Source organism: Melitaea cinxia, chromosome 20 (genome assembly GCF_905220565.1).
Source record: "Melitaea cinxia chromosome 20, ilMelCinx1.1, whole genome shotgun sequence".
NCBI lineage: Eukaryota > Metazoa > Arthropoda > Insecta > Lepidoptera > Nymphalidae > Melitaea > Melitaea cinxia.
The window spans coordinates 2441638-2459441 of NC_059413.1; the positions used below are offsets into that span (position 1 = coordinate 2441638).

The 17804-nt window shown below is 33.1% G+C and overlaps 2 protein-coding genes across 2 annotated transcripts; one reads left to right on the forward strand and one right to left on the reverse strand.

Annotated features, from left to right (window-relative positions):
* The first annotated feature begins 876 nt into the window (after nt 1-876).
* LOC123663474 (apoptosis-inducing factor 3) lies at nt 877-12762 on the forward strand. Its single transcript, XM_045598153.1, has 4 exons — nt 877-1013; nt 1167-1241; nt 1714-2048; nt 11378-12762. Exons 1-4 carry the CDS (start codon nt 953-955, stop codon nt 12677-12679), a joined length of 1773 nt encoding a protein of 590 aa, XP_045454109.1. The 5' UTR covers nt 877-952; the 3' UTR covers nt 12680-12762.
* A 3793-nt stretch (nt 12763-16555) lies between these two features.
* LOC123663201 lies at nt 16556-17750 on the reverse strand. Its single transcript, XM_045597897.1, has 3 exons — nt 17631-17750; nt 17313-17547; nt 16556-16782 (listed from the first exon to the last, which is right to left on the reverse strand). The coding sequence occupies exons 2-3, from the start codon at nt 17484-17486 to the stop codon at nt 16636-16638; spliced, it is 321 nt and encodes a 106-aa protein (XP_045453853.1). The 5' UTR covers nt 17487-17547; nt 17631-17750; the 3' UTR covers nt 16556-16635.
* Nucleotides 17751-17804: the final 54 nt, after the last annotated feature.

A 17804-nucleotide genomic window follows, 5' to 3' on the forward strand; every position in this document is an offset into this window, starting at 1 on the left:
TTAATGGTACAAGTTTGAAGTAGTAATAAGCTATAAAAATCTGCTATCATTTTGTAAACAAAACATTTTATTAATTAAATTTGTCTAATTCTTAATATAAGATGTCCCTTATTGTTCTATCAGTTTAGGAGCAAAATGTGTTTCACACTGATATATCATCATCATTTTTATAACTTTTTTGTGTAATCTAAATTAATTACGTGGATTTTGCAATTACATGAAAAAATAATCATTGTGTCCTACAAATGTAAATTTAGACTATAAGCTTCTACAGATTTTAATAAAAAGCTATAAGAATCTATAAAATTAAATTAGCAAAGAAAAAGCAATTTTGTGATATTTTTAAATAATTTACTAAACTTTTGGTGCTTACATTTTGGTTTTATGGCTGGAATATGGAAAGGTAAAACGTATTTTTATCTCCTGTGTAAGCTATCTCAAAGTCAACAAAGCTTAACAGATCTAATAAGAATACGTTTCAGCCTGTAATATCCAACAACTGCGCATGGACCTCTTTCCCATATAAGAGAAGGATCGTAGCTTAATCCACCACGCTACTCCACTGCGGGTTGGCGGATATATTCCCTACTATGAGTAACGATCACTATCAGGTGTACATGATAACAACCGGGACCCACAAGGACTGCACAAACACCCAGACCACGGTAAACACGTGTATGGCCAATACAAATGTTTGTCATGTGCGGGGATCGAACCCGCAACCGCCAGCGCAACAGGTACAATCCAGGCAAATCTAATAATAATAATGATGATATATTCTGTTGTACGTAACATTTGCCAAATCATCTGTGTTCATTATTTCGCAGTAGAAGATATTCTTTATTCATCAATCTTGTTCTGAATGAACGAGTCGTTTACACTTCATAATCATCGATTTTATGTAAGTCTGTTTGAATTTCATATATAATTGTCAAAGTCAAACATCAATAGCATGTTTTTATTATTCAACAGCTGTCGCATTGTGAATAAGGTCGTTAAAAGGCTTGCGCAAGGTAATCCTTTCACTTTTTTTTTTTAAATATTTCAGTTACTTTTAGGGAAAATTTTACTGTTAAATTATCATTGTACATGTAGATATGAAGTGATTTCATTGTTATTTTATAATAAAGAATTGTTCATAGTTAAGTATTTTATCCATGAAACAGGCTCAACAATGGGAAGTTCATACTCCAGATCATCTTATTCGCCGAACAGTGGACAGGCAAAAAATTCAGAAGGCCGTAAGTAAAATTAAAAAAAAATTATATATATTTATTTATTTATACATTCTATCTTATTCTATACAAATAATCAGTCGCTAAACGTGTTGCTAAGCCCGACATTCAAGAATTTTTCAAATATTTTGTAGAAGTTTTTTGCGGAAAGAAAAAAAGTGGAAAATTCTGATATAAAAGATAGAGAGATCTGAGATAAAATAATTTAAACTGCATCATAATTTACGCTGTATTTGACAGTTAAAAAGACAGGATAATATTTCAACTAGTAATAAATTATATTTTATTTTAACTTATTTATTTTATGAAGTAGGTATATATGTTTACCTAGAATTAAATTCTACAATATCCTCATTTTCATTACTTTGTTTTAATAATATATTGAATTATTTATTTCAATTTTTTTCTCAAATATGTATAATTAAACTGCCTCTTTTCCTAATATATTTAATAAATATAACATTAATATTCCTTTTAGACGGGACAATATCTCAGGGGGAATCTTCAACTCAGTATGTAGAATCAGTTGTATGCAAAGTGAATGATCTCAATGAAAATGAGATGAAAGTGTTTGATATCGGAGAGGAAGGAAAAGTATTAATAGTGAAACAAAAAGGGGAATTTAGCGCAGTGGGTACAAAGTGTACGCATTACGGAGCTCCTTTAGTATCCGGAGCCCTAGGCGATGGCCGATTAAGGTGCGCGTGGCACGGCGCTTGTTTTAATTTGAAGACGGGAGACATTGAAGACTTTCCCGGGTTTGACTCATTGCCATGTTACCAAGTTACAGTGACTAAAAAGGGTGAAGTAAAGGTGAGTTAATATTTTCAAATTGGGGGGGGGGGGGTCGGAAAACCCACGAAATATCACAAAGAGGGAAAGAAGTTACATTGACAAATCACATGTATTATTCGTTTAACAGCACTGGTTTGTGGCTATTGCGTTGGCGGTTGGGGTTTCGATACCGCACGTGACAAACATTAGTATGCGCCATACACATGTTTGCCGTGTTCTGGGTGTTTGTGCAGTCCTTCAGGGGCTCCCCACCGTGCCTTGGCAAGCACTTTACGCCGTAGTCTCGGTTGTTATCATGTACACCTGATAGCGATAGTTACTCATAGTAGCGAATACATTTGCCAACACGCATTGGAGCACCGTGGTGGATTAAGCTCTTATTCTTCTCCAAGATGGGGAAAGAGGCCTATGCCCAGCAGTGGAATATTAAAGGCTGAAGCAATAAAAATGAAAAAACCAAATATGATTTGATTTATGGCCCATTTAATGACCGGTTTTATTATTATTAATCCATTACTTTAAGAGTTACCGCCGAGATAGAAAAACCGCTTCATTAAATGGGCCATAAATCGTAAACGGTAAGTTTTACAACAAAGTTTACAGGAAACAAAGAGGGGAAATTTATTATCTTTAATAATGGTCACAATAACTTTTGCCCCAAAGTGCATAGTTTCCGAGACGGTCGGTCGGTCAAAAACGTTTTTTCATGATGGCACATGAAGCTCCATCTGAATCTGTCAGTATTTTGTGTCCAGTAAGTGATACTAAAGGTCCTCTATGAAGATAAAAAAATTGGAGTTTGACAAAAAAAAACGACTATTTTTACTAGCAAAGTTAAATTAGTTTTAGTAAATTAGTAGCTATAGGTTAACAGTTAAATTTATCGTTAAAGCCAAGTTGTTATAATAAAAAAATGCCATTATGGCCTTAGTTAAATATTCATTGAATTGATGATGCCTTATAACTAACTACATTACCTTGACTGTATTTTATTGCTCCAAATTTTTAGTGTTGTTCGATTTACGGATATTACAATAAATTTATTGTTTAACAGTTTTTTTTATTGTTATTGTTGATTGATTTTATTTTCTATATAATGAAAAATTTACTATAAATTTAGTTAATTAAAAATTTAAAAATTAAGTAGGTTTTTATTAGTTTTACGAAGATTCATGTCTTAAACTTTTGGCACTATTATAATAATAATTATAATGTTCTTATAGTGACATCTTCATGTAATAAAAAGCTAGGAAGGTTTTAAGAAATGATTTATTTTCTTTTTAACCGACTTCCAAAAAAGGAGGAGGTTCTCAATTCGATTGTATTTTTTTTTTTTTTATGTATCATCAGAACTTTTGACCGGGTAGACCGATTTCGACAAATTTTGTTTTAATCGAAAGGTGGTGTGTGCCAATTGGTCCCATTTAAATTTATTTGAGATCTAACAACTACTTTTCGAGTTATATCTAATAATGCGTTTTTACTTGACGCTTTTTTCGTCGACCTACGTTGTATTTATACCGCATAACTTTCTACTGGATGTACCGATTTTGATAATTCTTTTTTTGTTGGAAAGAAGATATCCCTAGTTTAGTACTATGATAAGGAAACCAGGGTCTGATGATGGGATCCCAGAGAAATCGAGGGAAACTCTTGAAAATGCGCAATAACTTTTTACTGGGTGTACCGATTTTGATAATTCTTTTTTTGTTGGAAAGAAGATATCCCTAGTTTAGTACCATGATAAGAAAACCAGGATCTGATAATGGGATCTCAGAGAAATCGAGGGAAATTCTTGAAAATCCGCAATAACTTTTTACTGGGTGTACCGATTTTAATAATTCTTAATTTAATCGAAAGCTGATGTTTATCATGTAGTCACATATAAATTTTATTGAGATCTGATAACTACTTTTTGAGTAATCTTTGAAAACGCGTAGTTACTTGACTACTTTTTCGTCGGTCTACGTTGTATTACTCGTCGATGTAATTGAAGTCGGTTTTTTTTTTCTTTTGCGAGCAAACACAATTATTTTATAATTATATAGGTTAATTATTTAAAAAAAAAAAAACAACTATATATGTAGGTACGTATGTTTATAAAGAAATTTGTGCTTGCAAGACAGTGTATTTTTGTTTCCGATCTTAATGACAATTTTTCTTGGCGTATAAAAACACATAACACAATGATAATTTAATAAGAATGGCAGACGATGTCGCGTGTACCAATTAGTTTATTTATTTACCTATTTATTCATAAGTCAACACCAACAAGTAGTACAACAGCAAATACAAAATTAATGAACTAAACATCGGTATCTAGAATCTAGATAATTGCCTACTTTTGTTCGGGTGTCTACTAAGAATATCATCAACATCGAAATAAGTCAAATTAAAAATTATCGATGTAGCAGGCAGTAATGAATATTCGAGATTAAATTCAGAAATTATTGTCAGAAACAAAATTATGAAAAGTAAATTAAAAAAAATAAACTGACGTCAAAAACATTTTCGAAAAATATACATAACTTAATATATAGTTAAGACTTATTTATATATTCATCGTTGAAAAATACAAAAGTAATATAAATACAATCGTCCTTGCCGTTTTCGGCTACGGCGACACTCCTGCTTCCGGTTACCTAGTAGAACTTCAGTGTTTAACTCTTATTTGACTTACGATGATTTAGCCTGTACCATCCCACTGCTAGGCATAGGCCTTTTTCAAAGAGAGAAAATTGGAGGTTAATCCACCACGCTGCTCCACTGCGGGTTAGCGGATATATGTATTCCTTACTGTAAGTAACGATGACTATCAGGTGTCTATCGTAATAGGGACCGACAGGTTAAGGCCGAGGCACAATGGGAAGACCCACAGGGACAAATACCCAGGCCGGAAAGAAATATTTTTACCAATTCACATATCCATCTCTAGCGGGATTACATAAGCATAAAGATTGAGAATCCGGCTGATAAAACCATAAGTTATACCATATGTATATTACACAGTATACCCAAGTACATTTGTAGGTCACTATGAATAACGCATTCTTGTTTTTTGCCTTTTAGCCATAGCGTCGGTGACCTTGGATTTATCTTTATGCTTTATCATTTTTATAACACTTTTAAGTTTTCCTTGAAGTAGTAATTTGATGATAATTACAAATACATATATTGATTTGAAAATTCAGTTTATGTTTCCTAATATTTACGTACTATAAATATGATTTGTAATGAAAAATATTTGATGAAGTTAAAAAAGAGGCTACTAGATATTTAAATTTTTAACGGTCATATATTAATTAGCATTTTAAAACTAATAATAATAATAATCTATCCATGTCAACAGAAATAGAGCGCTAAAGTCAATAATTATAAGCGTAAAACTCGAGGACGCCTGTATCAATACGGCTATTTTATTTTTATTTTAAGTTTTTTAATGCTTTGTAAAGTGCTTACGGATTGGTAAAATAAGGAAATTGTGCAGAAAGTTATAAAATTTCAGAAAAATTAACGATTGTTTAAAATACACGCGATTGACAGTTCGCAAGACAGAACATCTGTCAAGTCGGCTATTTTATACGTCTATACGTATAAAGAAAATTTAAATGTCTGTCCGTGATTTCAAAATAACTTTTTTTTTCAAGTACATATACACATACATTATGTAAATGATACTAAAAACATACAAACAATTTTTAAATTTTTGTCTGTCTCTCTTTCTGTGTGTCCGGGCTAATCACCGGATCGGCTGAACCGATTTTTATGGGATTTTCATTGAAGGATCCCAAAATAAGATAAAGGTCACATGACAACGGGGGCAAGGAGGAGACGGTTTGCTCTCCTCCTCCTCCCCCCGTAATATTGGGGTGGCTGGCCGATAGTCGGAAGACTTTGGCCAGCCGGACGACACGACCCCACATGTCTGAGGGGTGGCCTTGATGTGAGCGATGCCACCCCAACTTTGTGCCGGGGCCCAGACATTTCGTCCGGGCCTACCGCCCGGGCGAGGTGGTGAATGCTAGCGCGTAATAATTCATAATTCCTGTGGGATCAGGATCGCGCCGTTAAAAAAATAATGAGTGTCCAGATACAATCTCCCACTTAAACCAAGTCGGGGTATAGCTAGATAATAAATCTATAGATTTATTATCTAGCTGTATATTATAATCTATAGATAATATATCTAAGCTTTATTTAACGAATAAATATTTTTGTTCAATCAACTTCAATTACACCGACAAGTAATACAACGTAAGTAGATAAAAAAATTAACAAACGCACTAGTCATCACTATGATTTTCGAGGATTTCCCTCGATTTCTCTGGGATTCCATCATCAGACCCTGGTTTTCTTATCATGGTACCACACTTGGGATTTCTCCTTTCCAACAAAAAAAGAATTATCAAAATCGGTTCATAAACGACAAAGTTATCCCCGAACATACATTTAAATATATATATATATATATAGTATTAATTATATAAGTAACCTCCTCCTCTTTTGAAGTCGGTTAAAAATTGAATTAATTTGACAATAATCTATTCAAAGCGTGTTTGGTAGACGAACATCGTCATATGAAGCGTTCTTATTTGTAAAACTATTCATGCCGTTAAAAAACCAATCGACGTAGATTTACTTATGATTAGATCATCAACCATACAAAAACGTTCAATGATTCAGATCCAAGTGAAAATAATATTGTTGCATTTATCAAATTAAAAAAAAAATTATAGGTACACCCATGAGCGTATTTATCCTAGGGTCAAAAGGGCCATGGCCCAGGGCAGCGCTATGAGAGGGGTGGTGCTAGCCGAGCGCGATGGGCGATTTTTACAAAATATTATACTCATTTCGGATATTTGCCTTTTACATAACGTCGAACAACGACGAAAGGCGCGGCCTAAAAAATGTCAGCCGAAAAAATCGAAAGACAATAACCGATTATAATATTAATCAATTTTATTCAGAAAACTCACATCCCTAATACAAACGCTGCTTTTACCTTCTTTCCTTAATGTATGGGGCCTGAAACGTTATTGGCCCGGGTCGCTGAATTTTAACAAACGCAACTGGGCTCACCATAAGTAAGACCTTGATCTTTGTTTTTGATTTTTTTTTTGTTATATCTTGGTCTCGTTACCTGTTAATACTTGAATAATAAGGACTAATCGAATACTTATTTCATCGGTTCCTGTATTGTGTTTAAAAAAATTATAGACTAAAATAATTTTAATCATATATTGCAATTGTCATTTTTTAAGATTCTGATAAAATTATGCGTCATGAAAAAAAAATCGAAATTCTAAGTTGAGAACGTGCCTCGATGTTCAATATTTTAAAAAAAAGTGCATCCGATTACGTTATACATATAGTTTTGGTCTTATCACTATATTTATTTAAGACTAGCTGTACCCGTGCCTTCATTCCGTGCGAACGAAGGCGGGAGATTCAATCAGGATACTAATTATTTTTTTAAAGGCGTGATCCTGATACGAACTATGGGACAAAAGGTATATTTTTCCATACGACCTCCTTTATGTTATTTTAAACGTGTCAGAGAAATTTGTACAGACATATAGAAAAATATTCAATTTTTTTTTAATTTATCATGTAAAAAAAAGAAACTGTCAAGACTTGATAAAACAGTAAATTTTATGGTACCAGTATTGTGCTGAAGTGGTTTTTTTACTACATACAATATATTTTATTTTATATATTTTTCTTATAATTTTAAAACTTTGATGACTAGCCCGTTAGCGCAGTTTGTAGTGACCCTGCTATCTGCTCCGAGGGTTGTGGATTCGATTCCCACCCCGAGTCTGGGTGTAATATAAATATTTATTTATATATGTATTATTTATAAGTAGGTTTATCGAAAAAAAAAAAAATATGTAGCTATATACCAGTCTGCTGTTACCTATAACACAAGCATTAAGTTGCTTACTTTAGGAACAGACGACCGTGTGTGTATTGTGTAGATATTTATTTATTTATTTAAAAAAAAAAACTTTTACTCTGCGTAAATCCTGATTTCGTGGAAATTCCGGGATAAACAGTAGCCTATATGTTGCTCCACAACCTCCTCTATCTTCTAATAAAATCCTATACAAATCGGTTTAACCATTCTGAAGACTAAGCCCGGACAAACAGATAGACAGGCAGACAGGCAAAAATTTGAAAATCGTTTCTTTGTGTTTTAGTATCGTCTAAATAACTATGGATCATATACACTTGAAAAACACAGTTATTTGAAAATCACAGAGAGACGCTTCAATTTTATTTACATGTATAGACCATCAGGTGACATCATTCCTCTTCGTTACTAAAAAAGTTTGCAGGAGGTACTCTTATTCGTGAAATTCACTTGTCTGTTTTATCACTTTTGGATATTACTAAGTAGCTTGGGGTTTTGAATATTTTTGATTGAAATTTTTCCTCCTTCCTCTCAAATATGCAAATTGTTATGTTTAAAATATAATATGTTAATATATTCTTACACAAAACTATATTGCCAGTTTAATACTATGTTACTTTATTTTTTTATACAATTAGTTCGCGAAACAAGCGTACAGCTCATCTGATGGTAAGCGATAAACCTGGCTTACGCCTGCAACCCCCTAACCTAACCCCAAATCCCCCAGAAGCTCTGGTCACCTTACACACCACAAGAACACAAAACTGCTAGAAAGCAATATTATTTAGCTGTGATCTTCTGAAAAGAAAGGATCTCTACTTCCCCAGTCGGGCTGCTCCAGCTTTTAAACAGGATATATCCTGCTGTCCTACCTCAGAATAGATATCAGTTAGTCACAATACACATTTTTATATTAAAGTAACAATTTTTTTTACTTATCACATTCAATCACGCAAACGTTGTTTTGCCATATATCTTTTTAACCCCCTTAATCCCCTCCCCCTACAACTTAGGAGTATGAAAAATAGATGTTGTTCGATTCTCAGACCTACCCGATATGCACACGAAATTTCATGAGAATCGGTTAAGCCGTTTCGGAGGAATTTAACTACAAACACCGCGACACGAGAATTTTATATATTAGATTGTTTGGATGTTCATAAGAATATAACGTATAAGAATTTTCTTTACTTTTTACATAATGCACTCGAGATATGAAATAGTAATCGGCTAATTTCCGGAAATTATTTAGGAAAAATAATGTTATAGAGGTTATTATTATAAGAGAACTAGCTGACCCGGCGAACTTCGTATCGCATAACAGTGACTTTTAAGTATTATCACAAATCTTTTGTATGGGAGTATAGAAAAGTGTTGTTTTTAGACTTTTTCAGGAAATTAAAAAAAAAAAAATTTAATTTTTCTCTCCGTAAGAACCATCCTCGTACTTCAAGGAATATTTAAAAAAAAGAATTAGCGAAATCGGTCCAACCGTTCTCGAGTTTTGCGCTTAGCAACACATTCAGCGACTCATTTTTATATTATAGAAGATATCAGAAGAGTTTATACGAATGAAGTCATATTTTTTTTTTGGTCTTAATTGTTTTTTTTTTTTTTTTGTTTTCTGCAGCAAAATCTGATTTTAAATTTAGCTGTAGATTTATTCACCCTTTACAAGTGGGGTTGTTTCTTTGTAAAAATTTGAAGTGTTATTATAAAGATTTTCTTGCATTACAGACCAAGTTGTAGTCAACAGATAGTCTGTCTCACATCTAATAAAAAATAAATAAATGATTTCCTCTACTGATAATTTAAATAAAACATATACCACTTAAGTAAACAGAGATAAACTATACCCGTTAGAATAACATGCTATAACTAAGTGATGGGCTGACTCATCAACGCTAAACCTAAATTGGACACAACATTTGGCAACTATAAAAGTATGACTATTAAAATAAACACGCCACCTTTTGCACACCGCATTTTTGATAATTTTGCGGAAATTTGACTTCATAGAGTGGTGAAATATTTCATATGTATTTATATTTTTATATCAACCAATAAAAATCTTTTTACAATTTAGTATGAAATTCAATATTTTTGCTCTACTTCTGCAAAAACAAAGTGGCCAGCAACACCTAGCCGTAGCATAAAATATTACACTACGAAACTAACAGTTTTCCCTTATCACATTCAATAAATCTTTTTAATCGTCAGCTAACCAATTGTTCCAGCAGCTGGTGAATACGCCAACCTCTGGATCTTAATTCTTTTGCATTAGGAAGCCAAATTAGGATCTACGAATCGCCTCAAACTGCGGCAGATTTTTTTAAATATTTAAAGATGGAAACAAGCGTACGGTTCACTCATGGTAAGCGAATACCGTAGCTTATGGACGACAGCAATACCAGGCGTATTGCTAGCGCGTTATTGACTATCCCCGACCTTTCTGAAGAGTTTCTGCTACCTTATCCATTACAGAAACACAACACTACTTGAAAGTAATATACTTGGCTGTTATTTTTTAACCGACTCCCAAAAAAGGAGGAGGTTCTCAACTCGACTGTATTTTTTTTTAATGTATGTTACATCAGAACTTTTGACTGGGTAGACCGATGTCGACAATTTTTTTTTAATCGAAAGATGGTGTGTGTTAATTGGTCCCATTGAAATTTATTTGAGATCTAACAACTACTTTTCGAGTTATATCTAATAATGCGTTTTTACTTGACGCTTTTTTCGTCGACCTATGTTGTATACCTATGTTATACCGCATAACTTTCTACTGGATGTACCGATTTTGATAATTCTTTTTTTGTTAGAAATGAGATATCCCTAGTTTGGTACCGTGATAAGGAGACCAGGATCTGATGATATGATCCCAGAGAAATCGAGAGAAGCTCTCGAAAATCCGCAATAACTTTTTACTGGGTGTAACGATTTTGATAATTTTTTATTTAATCGAAAGCTGATGTTTATCGTGTGGTCACATATAAATTTTATCGAGATCTGATAAATACTTTTTGAGTAATCTTTGATAACGCGTAGTTACTTGACTATTATTTCGTCGATCTACGTTGTATTACTACGATGTAATTGAAGTCGGTTTTTTTTCGTTTGCGAGCAAACACAATTATTGTAAGGTTCAGGTACTTCCCCAGTCGAACTGCTTCAAATTTTGAGCAAAATTTTTATTGCTATGCCCGGTCTCGATAAAACGCTTATATGCTTAATAGTTCATCTTCAAGCTTTAGCCTGTAATATTCCACTGCTGGGCATAGGCCTCTTTCCCTATGTAGGAGACAGATAAGAGCTTAATCCACCACGCTGCTCCAACGCGGGTTGGTGGATAATTCATCTTATTCATTGTAAAATTTTATTAGTAGTGCAAACAGTAATTTAACAACTTATGGTAATTTATTTTCAGGTAAGAGCAAAAGTAAGTGACTTGAAGTCAAACAAACGGATTAAGGATATGGGTGATGCGTCTCCCTGTGGTAGTGAATCATCGGTGGTTATCATTGGTGGTGGACCGTCTGGAGCGACCTGCGCCGAGACACTGCGCAGCGAAGGATTTAAAGGGCCTATTACTCTGGTAGCTAAAGAAAACTACCTTCCTTATGACAGGATTAAAGTTTCCAAGATCGGAACAGCAACTGATATTGAGAAACTTCAGGTTAGATCTATGGAATATTATAGAAATGCCAACATAGATATACTTAAAGGCGTAGAAGTAACGAAAGTTATCTCAGATGCGCAAATGGTTGAATTAAGCAACGGTTCGAAACTTCCCTACGGTGCCTTATACATCGCTACTGGTAGCAAACCTCGCGTACCCGATATTCCAGGTATTAATTTAAAAAATATCTTCACCGTTAGAAATTACGATGATTCCATTAATATTCTGAAAACGTTGGGCTCCGAAAAAGACAAAGATGTTGTGATTTTGGGTTTAAGTTTTATTGGATTAGAAACGGCATCTACGTGCGTCTCAAAAGCTAAGTCTGTGACTGTTGTTGGTAAAGATACTGCTCCTCTCGGTCAAATATTTGGAGAAGAGGTAGGTCATAGTCTACAAACGCTCTTTGAAGAAAATGGGGTGATGTTCCATTTCGAAACCACAATAACGAAATGTAACGGCGAAAACGGTGTTATAAAATCAGTTGAAATGGCGAATGGTAAAACACTTCCGGCTGATATGTTAATTTTGGGCGTGGGAACTACTTTTTACACAGAATTCCTCAGAGATAGCAATATCGAACTAAACCCAAGGGGTTCCGTTATCGTTAATGATAAATTACAAACGAATGTTAAAAATGTATTCGCGGGGGGCGATATAGCATTTGCTCCAGTGTATGCTTCTGGGAATACTCCGATGGCTATTGGACACGTAGGTCTGGCACAATATCACGGTTCGATCGCCGCTAAAAATATATTGAACAAGGACGTTCCTTTAAGAACCGTCCCGTACTTCTGGACGATGCTCTTCGGTAAATCTATTCGTTACGCAGGTTGCGGTAAATCATCTAGTTTCCAAATCGAGGGCGACGTAAAAGCTCTGAAGTTTGTTATATTTTTCTTCGATGAGGCAGGAAAAGTTATTTCAGTGGCATCGTGTATGAGGGACCCGGTGGTTTCTCAGTTTGCGGAACTTTTGTATCAGGGTAAATCGTTGCATAAGAACGATTTGAAGGACGACCCATTTGCATGGATAAAGAATATAAATTAAATATACCTAACTTGCATATTAACGTAAAAAACTCAGTATTAACATATAGTACATGCTTCATATGTTTTATTATATAGATATATGTATAGGATATAATGGAAAGATTATTCCATTATTTGTATTTATTGCTACACTGTTAATTTGTCAAGGATAGTTTGTTATTTTGTTTTCTGATTTTAGGACAAAAGTTTACAGTTTAATTATACAGTTTTATATCGATGCATTGTATAAAATACTAGCTATTACCCGCGGCTTTTTTAGTAAACAGTATACTATGTTACTTCTAATACCTCCAAGAATATTGTACAAAGTTTCATGATGATCGGTTGAGTAGTTTTCGCGTAACAAACAAACTTACATTCACATTTATAATATTAATAGGGATATATTATCGACGATATTATTATCGACGATCGTGCATTTTTGCCGTCTCTTGATAATTTAAGGTATCAATAACACTTACTAAAGTTTTATAAAATTAATCACGAGTAATTATTATATTGATTCTATTGCAAGCAAAAGCAGGTGAAGTTTTTATTGATACTTTCACATAAACAGTAATATATACTTTGTAATAAAAATTATCAGAGATTTGAGACAAAAAATATATACAAAACATTGCTTTATATTATATATATTAAATGTTATATTGTAATAATATTTATCTTCTATAAATTGCACGTTAATTAGAAAATTCACACTATAGGAAAATCACATTTGTTTTTTTTTTTATTGATGGTAAGTGATTACCGTAGCCTACAGACGCCTGCAAAACCAAAAGCATCGTAAGCGCGTTACCGACGCTATCCCAACCCTCTCCAGGAGCTCTGGCTAATTTACTCACCACAGGAACACAACACTGTTTGAAAGAAGTGTTATTTAGCTGTGCTTTTTTGTAAGTTATGTACTTCCCCAGTCAGCCCTGCTTCAGGTTTTGAGCAGAATATTCCCCGCTGTTCTCTAGTGTTCACTAGGTCTGCAACCACTACTGCCACAAGTTTTGGGCTCATCAACCGAAGGCTTAACTTTCCGAAGGAACCTGAAATTCACTATCTTACCATTTGTCATTCTGACTTTCAAACCTTTCATCCTTCTTTAAATAAAGGATATTATAGGAGCCATATTTTCTGGTGACAATTCAAATTTTTCTTGTAAGTGTACTTCTATATTATGCTCGATTATTACAAAAGTGTACAAATTATAATAACCAATTAGTGTGAACAGTATAATGGAAAAAAAGCAGGTTCCTTTTTGCAGCTTCAGGTAGTGAATAAGGGGATTTATGACTAGCATCTGTAAATGTTTCAGGTTTTGTCTTTTTTTATGGATATTAGAAACAATGTTGTGTGTAAAAGGGTATAATTATTTAAACCACTCTTAACTAATCTGTTTTTAATTTGGGTTGTGAAAAAAAAATATAGATTAATGTTCCATGAAAACCACAAGAGTCTCATAGCTGTAACGAACAGTATCAACACTATCAACAGACCACAATAGATACTAAATCACCACATCCTTACTTATTGTTTAAGTGGTTGGTAGTTACTTTATCAACATTTCAGTATTTTTTTTTATCACAAAACAAGTAAAATTAAGTATTGAAAATAGTTTTTTTTCACTAATGACACACACTTCTACTGTATTCATTTATATTGAAAGATATGTAATAATGTATGTAAAATTATGTAATATACATAATTTTGTATATAAGAAAGCACTGCCTTAAATATAAGTATTTCACATTTTGCTATTTGCGAAGTATAGACCAAACTTTCAGCCATCACACCTGAGGTGAGTGCGTGTTCGACAAATCAAAGCATTTTGAATTTACGTTATTTGACTTAACTATAATAATATATTTTTATAACAATATTATTATTATACCCCTTAAATAAACAGAAACTATTTAAAAGAAACATGTTTAATCTCTGGTTGTTAAAAGTAATCCTAATATTACATTACTAGGTACTTAAATACGTATTTATTATATGTATTATATTAGTTATAAGTATATAGATATGTTTTTTTTTTAAGTTCTATTTTGTAAATTATTTATAAAAAAAAATACTAGCGACCCGCTCCGGCTTCGCACGGGTATAAAATATAATTATAGCCTATATCATTCACTGAAAAAATGATTATAATCGATCCAGTAGTTTTGATTTATTTATTACTGCCCGTGGCCCGCACGCGTTAACTTACGAGTAAAAGCCGGCCGGAACCGCCGCAAACGCTACGTACCGCAATTTTTAAATCTGTATGTCTGTGTATCTTCGAAAATATCCATTTAAATCATATGCTGTAAAGGGCCATATAGATCTATATTAAATCAACAATGTATTTGAGGTATTTAATTAGATAAGGATTAATGCTGTATTGGTTAAAATTGCTATATAGATAGACATATACTATAGCGGAGTTTTCTGTAGACCTTTTCAATGTGTACAATACTTAGTACATTATTTTGATAAATCTCGTAGGGTTCAGGCTGCGTTTGCAATGTAAGCGGAAAAAATGTAATTATTTACGACATCATATTAGAAAACCTAACCGCATCAAAATCCGTTGCGTAGTTTTAAAGATTTAAGCATACATAGGGACATAGGGACAGAGAAAGCGACTTTGTTTTATACTATGTAGTGATTTTTTACACAATAATTTTTTTATTGCTAAAGAGTACCAATTATAATATTATTAAATGTTCATCTATTTGTGTTAAATGTCGTTACCAATGAAAAATATTAATAAAAAGGACAAAAAATGTGATGCTTTTAAGTTTTAATAAATAATTATACTTATTGAATTTTTACTGTTTTCTTTTGACCTGAGTGGAAGTATATGAGAATATTTAAATGTGTGTGTAGTTTAGAATTTTTTATCAATTGCGATGTGTCTACATTTTTAGTTTGTGAGGCACTTTGACTGTTGGTATACAATTACGAAGTTGCCAAGTGCTAACAAAAATTTCGTCTATTTCAGCTCTAATACAGTGCTTTCTTTCTAAAATAATAATTGTTTGTTGTAAAAAAAAATGGACGAAAGGTAGTAAAAAAAAATAAAATGATAATTAAAAAAGCATTACCACAGATAGCTCAAACAAAAAGTTACATGGGGCCACGTGACAAGCAGCAAATTCAAATGTAAAAAAAAAGAGTCATCAAAATCGGTACACCAATTAAGCTACCACCCCGATTGGAATGTAGATTCTTCAGAGAAGAATCGGCAAGAAGCTCAACAGTTATTCACTTTAAAAAAGCAATACCTCATTATTAAATTAGTAAAATCTTGCATGAAATACAGTGCCACTATACCACACATCTTTATCTTATACTATTAAACGAGCAATTCTTGTATATATATATATAATCTGAATCTCGGAAACGGCTCCAACGATTTCCATAAAATTTAGTATATAGGAGGTTTCGGGGGAGATAAATCCATCTAACTAGGATTCATTTTTAGAAAATGACGTTTTATCCCTGTTTTTAGGGAGTGAAAAAATAGCTACAATATCGTTAGAATACGAAGGTAAATTTCGCAACTGTCATTAAAGTTGTAATAGCTCGGTGGGAAATCGGCCGGTCGGGATCAACCGAGGAGATCATGGTTCAAATCCCAATGTCCCTGATCAATTATTTTTTTCCTTTTTTTTTTAATTTCACTCGTTATTTAAAAAAAAAATATTATTCATATTTTATAAATATGTAATTCGAATTTAAATATGAATTCCAAAAAACACGATTTACAAAAATACCGAGCTAAGCTCGGTCACCCAGGTACTTATTAATAAAGAGGAATATATTATCAGCTATGTTGCATCCTTAAATGGCATTAGGGGGGAAATTGGATTGAACAACATGAATGAAAAAAATATACTTTCTAATTAAATCTATTATTTAAACTTATTTAAATCTAACATATAAAATAAGATAACATTGTTGTAAATACAATTTAGCTTATTCCCAACTCTCTTTAACCCTGAGATGTTGTAGGCGTTCATATAATGTTACATCATCTTTGAATATTTTTTTTGTGAAATTTTCAAATCCTTTTTTTCTCATTTCTTGCTTGCCCAAGGCTTTGGAGTGTCCGTGACTTTCAGCCTGAAAAAGCAATATATTAAAATTAATTTATTTTAGATAGTTTATAGAAGTCTAGTAAAGAGTAATTAATTCAATGTTATTACAGTATTATCATCATCATTCCAGCCTATTGCAGTCCACTGCTGGACATAGGCCTCCACAAGTTCGCGCCAAAAATGCATGAACTCATGTGTGTTGCCCATAGTCACCGCGCTGGGCAGGCGGGTTGATGACCGCAGGGCTGGCTTTGTCGCACCTAAGACGCTGCTGCCCGTCTTCGGCCTGTGTGTTTCAAAGCCAGCGGTTAGATGGTTATCCCGGTCGGCTTCTTAAGTTCCAAGGTGGTAGTGGAACCTTGTTATCCCTCAGTCGCCTCTTAGGTCGCCTCGAGAGGGTGTGGCTATATTCTTTGGTACCGTAGCCACACAGGACAACACAGTATTACAGTATGCTTGATGGGTATTTATGGACCAGAATTAACCACCCTCTTAAAAGTTTTAATATTGTTCGCTGTTTTTACCATTAATAAAGAAATATTAAATGTGTAGTACCTCTGTCAAGTATGGGTGACGTAAATAAAACATATTCTGTTCTTCAATATTGAAATCTCTTTCCAAAGCACGAAGGTGTTTCGGTTCAACTTTTTTCACTAAGCGGTCCTTTCCCCGAAATATGTGACCATTCGGTAGACGATTGCGACGAAATAAAAGCTGTGTTAATTTCATTTTTGTTCTAATGAAACTATATCTTCCAGATTATTTTACTATTTTAGGTTATCAATCAAACCTAAAAATATAATTAAATAATTGCAATTACATTTATTTATTTTAAAATGAGTAAATCAAAATGTTTAAAACTTAAATACGAACCTTTAAAATATAAATAAGATTACTAACCAATTTATAATATCGTGAAAATGAATTCAATTCAAAGCGCGATTGTCATATGTCAATGTCACAGTTTTTTTTTTTTATGGACTGCCCATTGACATTTTATTGCCCATGACGAGCAGGAATTAAAAAAAATGTTCAAAAGTTGAGGAT

Coding starts and splice junctions, on each gene's coding strand:
- LOC123663474 (XM_045598153.1), top strand. CDS start 953: ATGTTTTTATTATTCAACAGCTGTCGCATTGTGAATAAGGTCGTTAAA. Junction 1,014..1,166: donor CGTTAAAAGGCTTGCGCAAG/GTAATCCTTTCA, acceptor TCCATGAAACAG/GCTCAACAATGGGAAGTTCA. Junction 1,242..1,713: donor GGCAAAAAATTCAGAAGGCC/GTAAGTAAAATT, acceptor TATTCCTTTTAG/ACGGGACAATATCTCAGGGG.
- LOC123663201 (XM_045597897.1), bottom strand. CDS start 17,486: ATGAAATTAACACAGCTTTTATTTCGTCGCAATCGTCTACCGAATGGT. Junction 16,783..17,312: donor GTCACCCATACTTGACAGAG/GTACTACACATT, acceptor TTGCTTTTTCAG/GCTGAAAGTCACGGACACTC.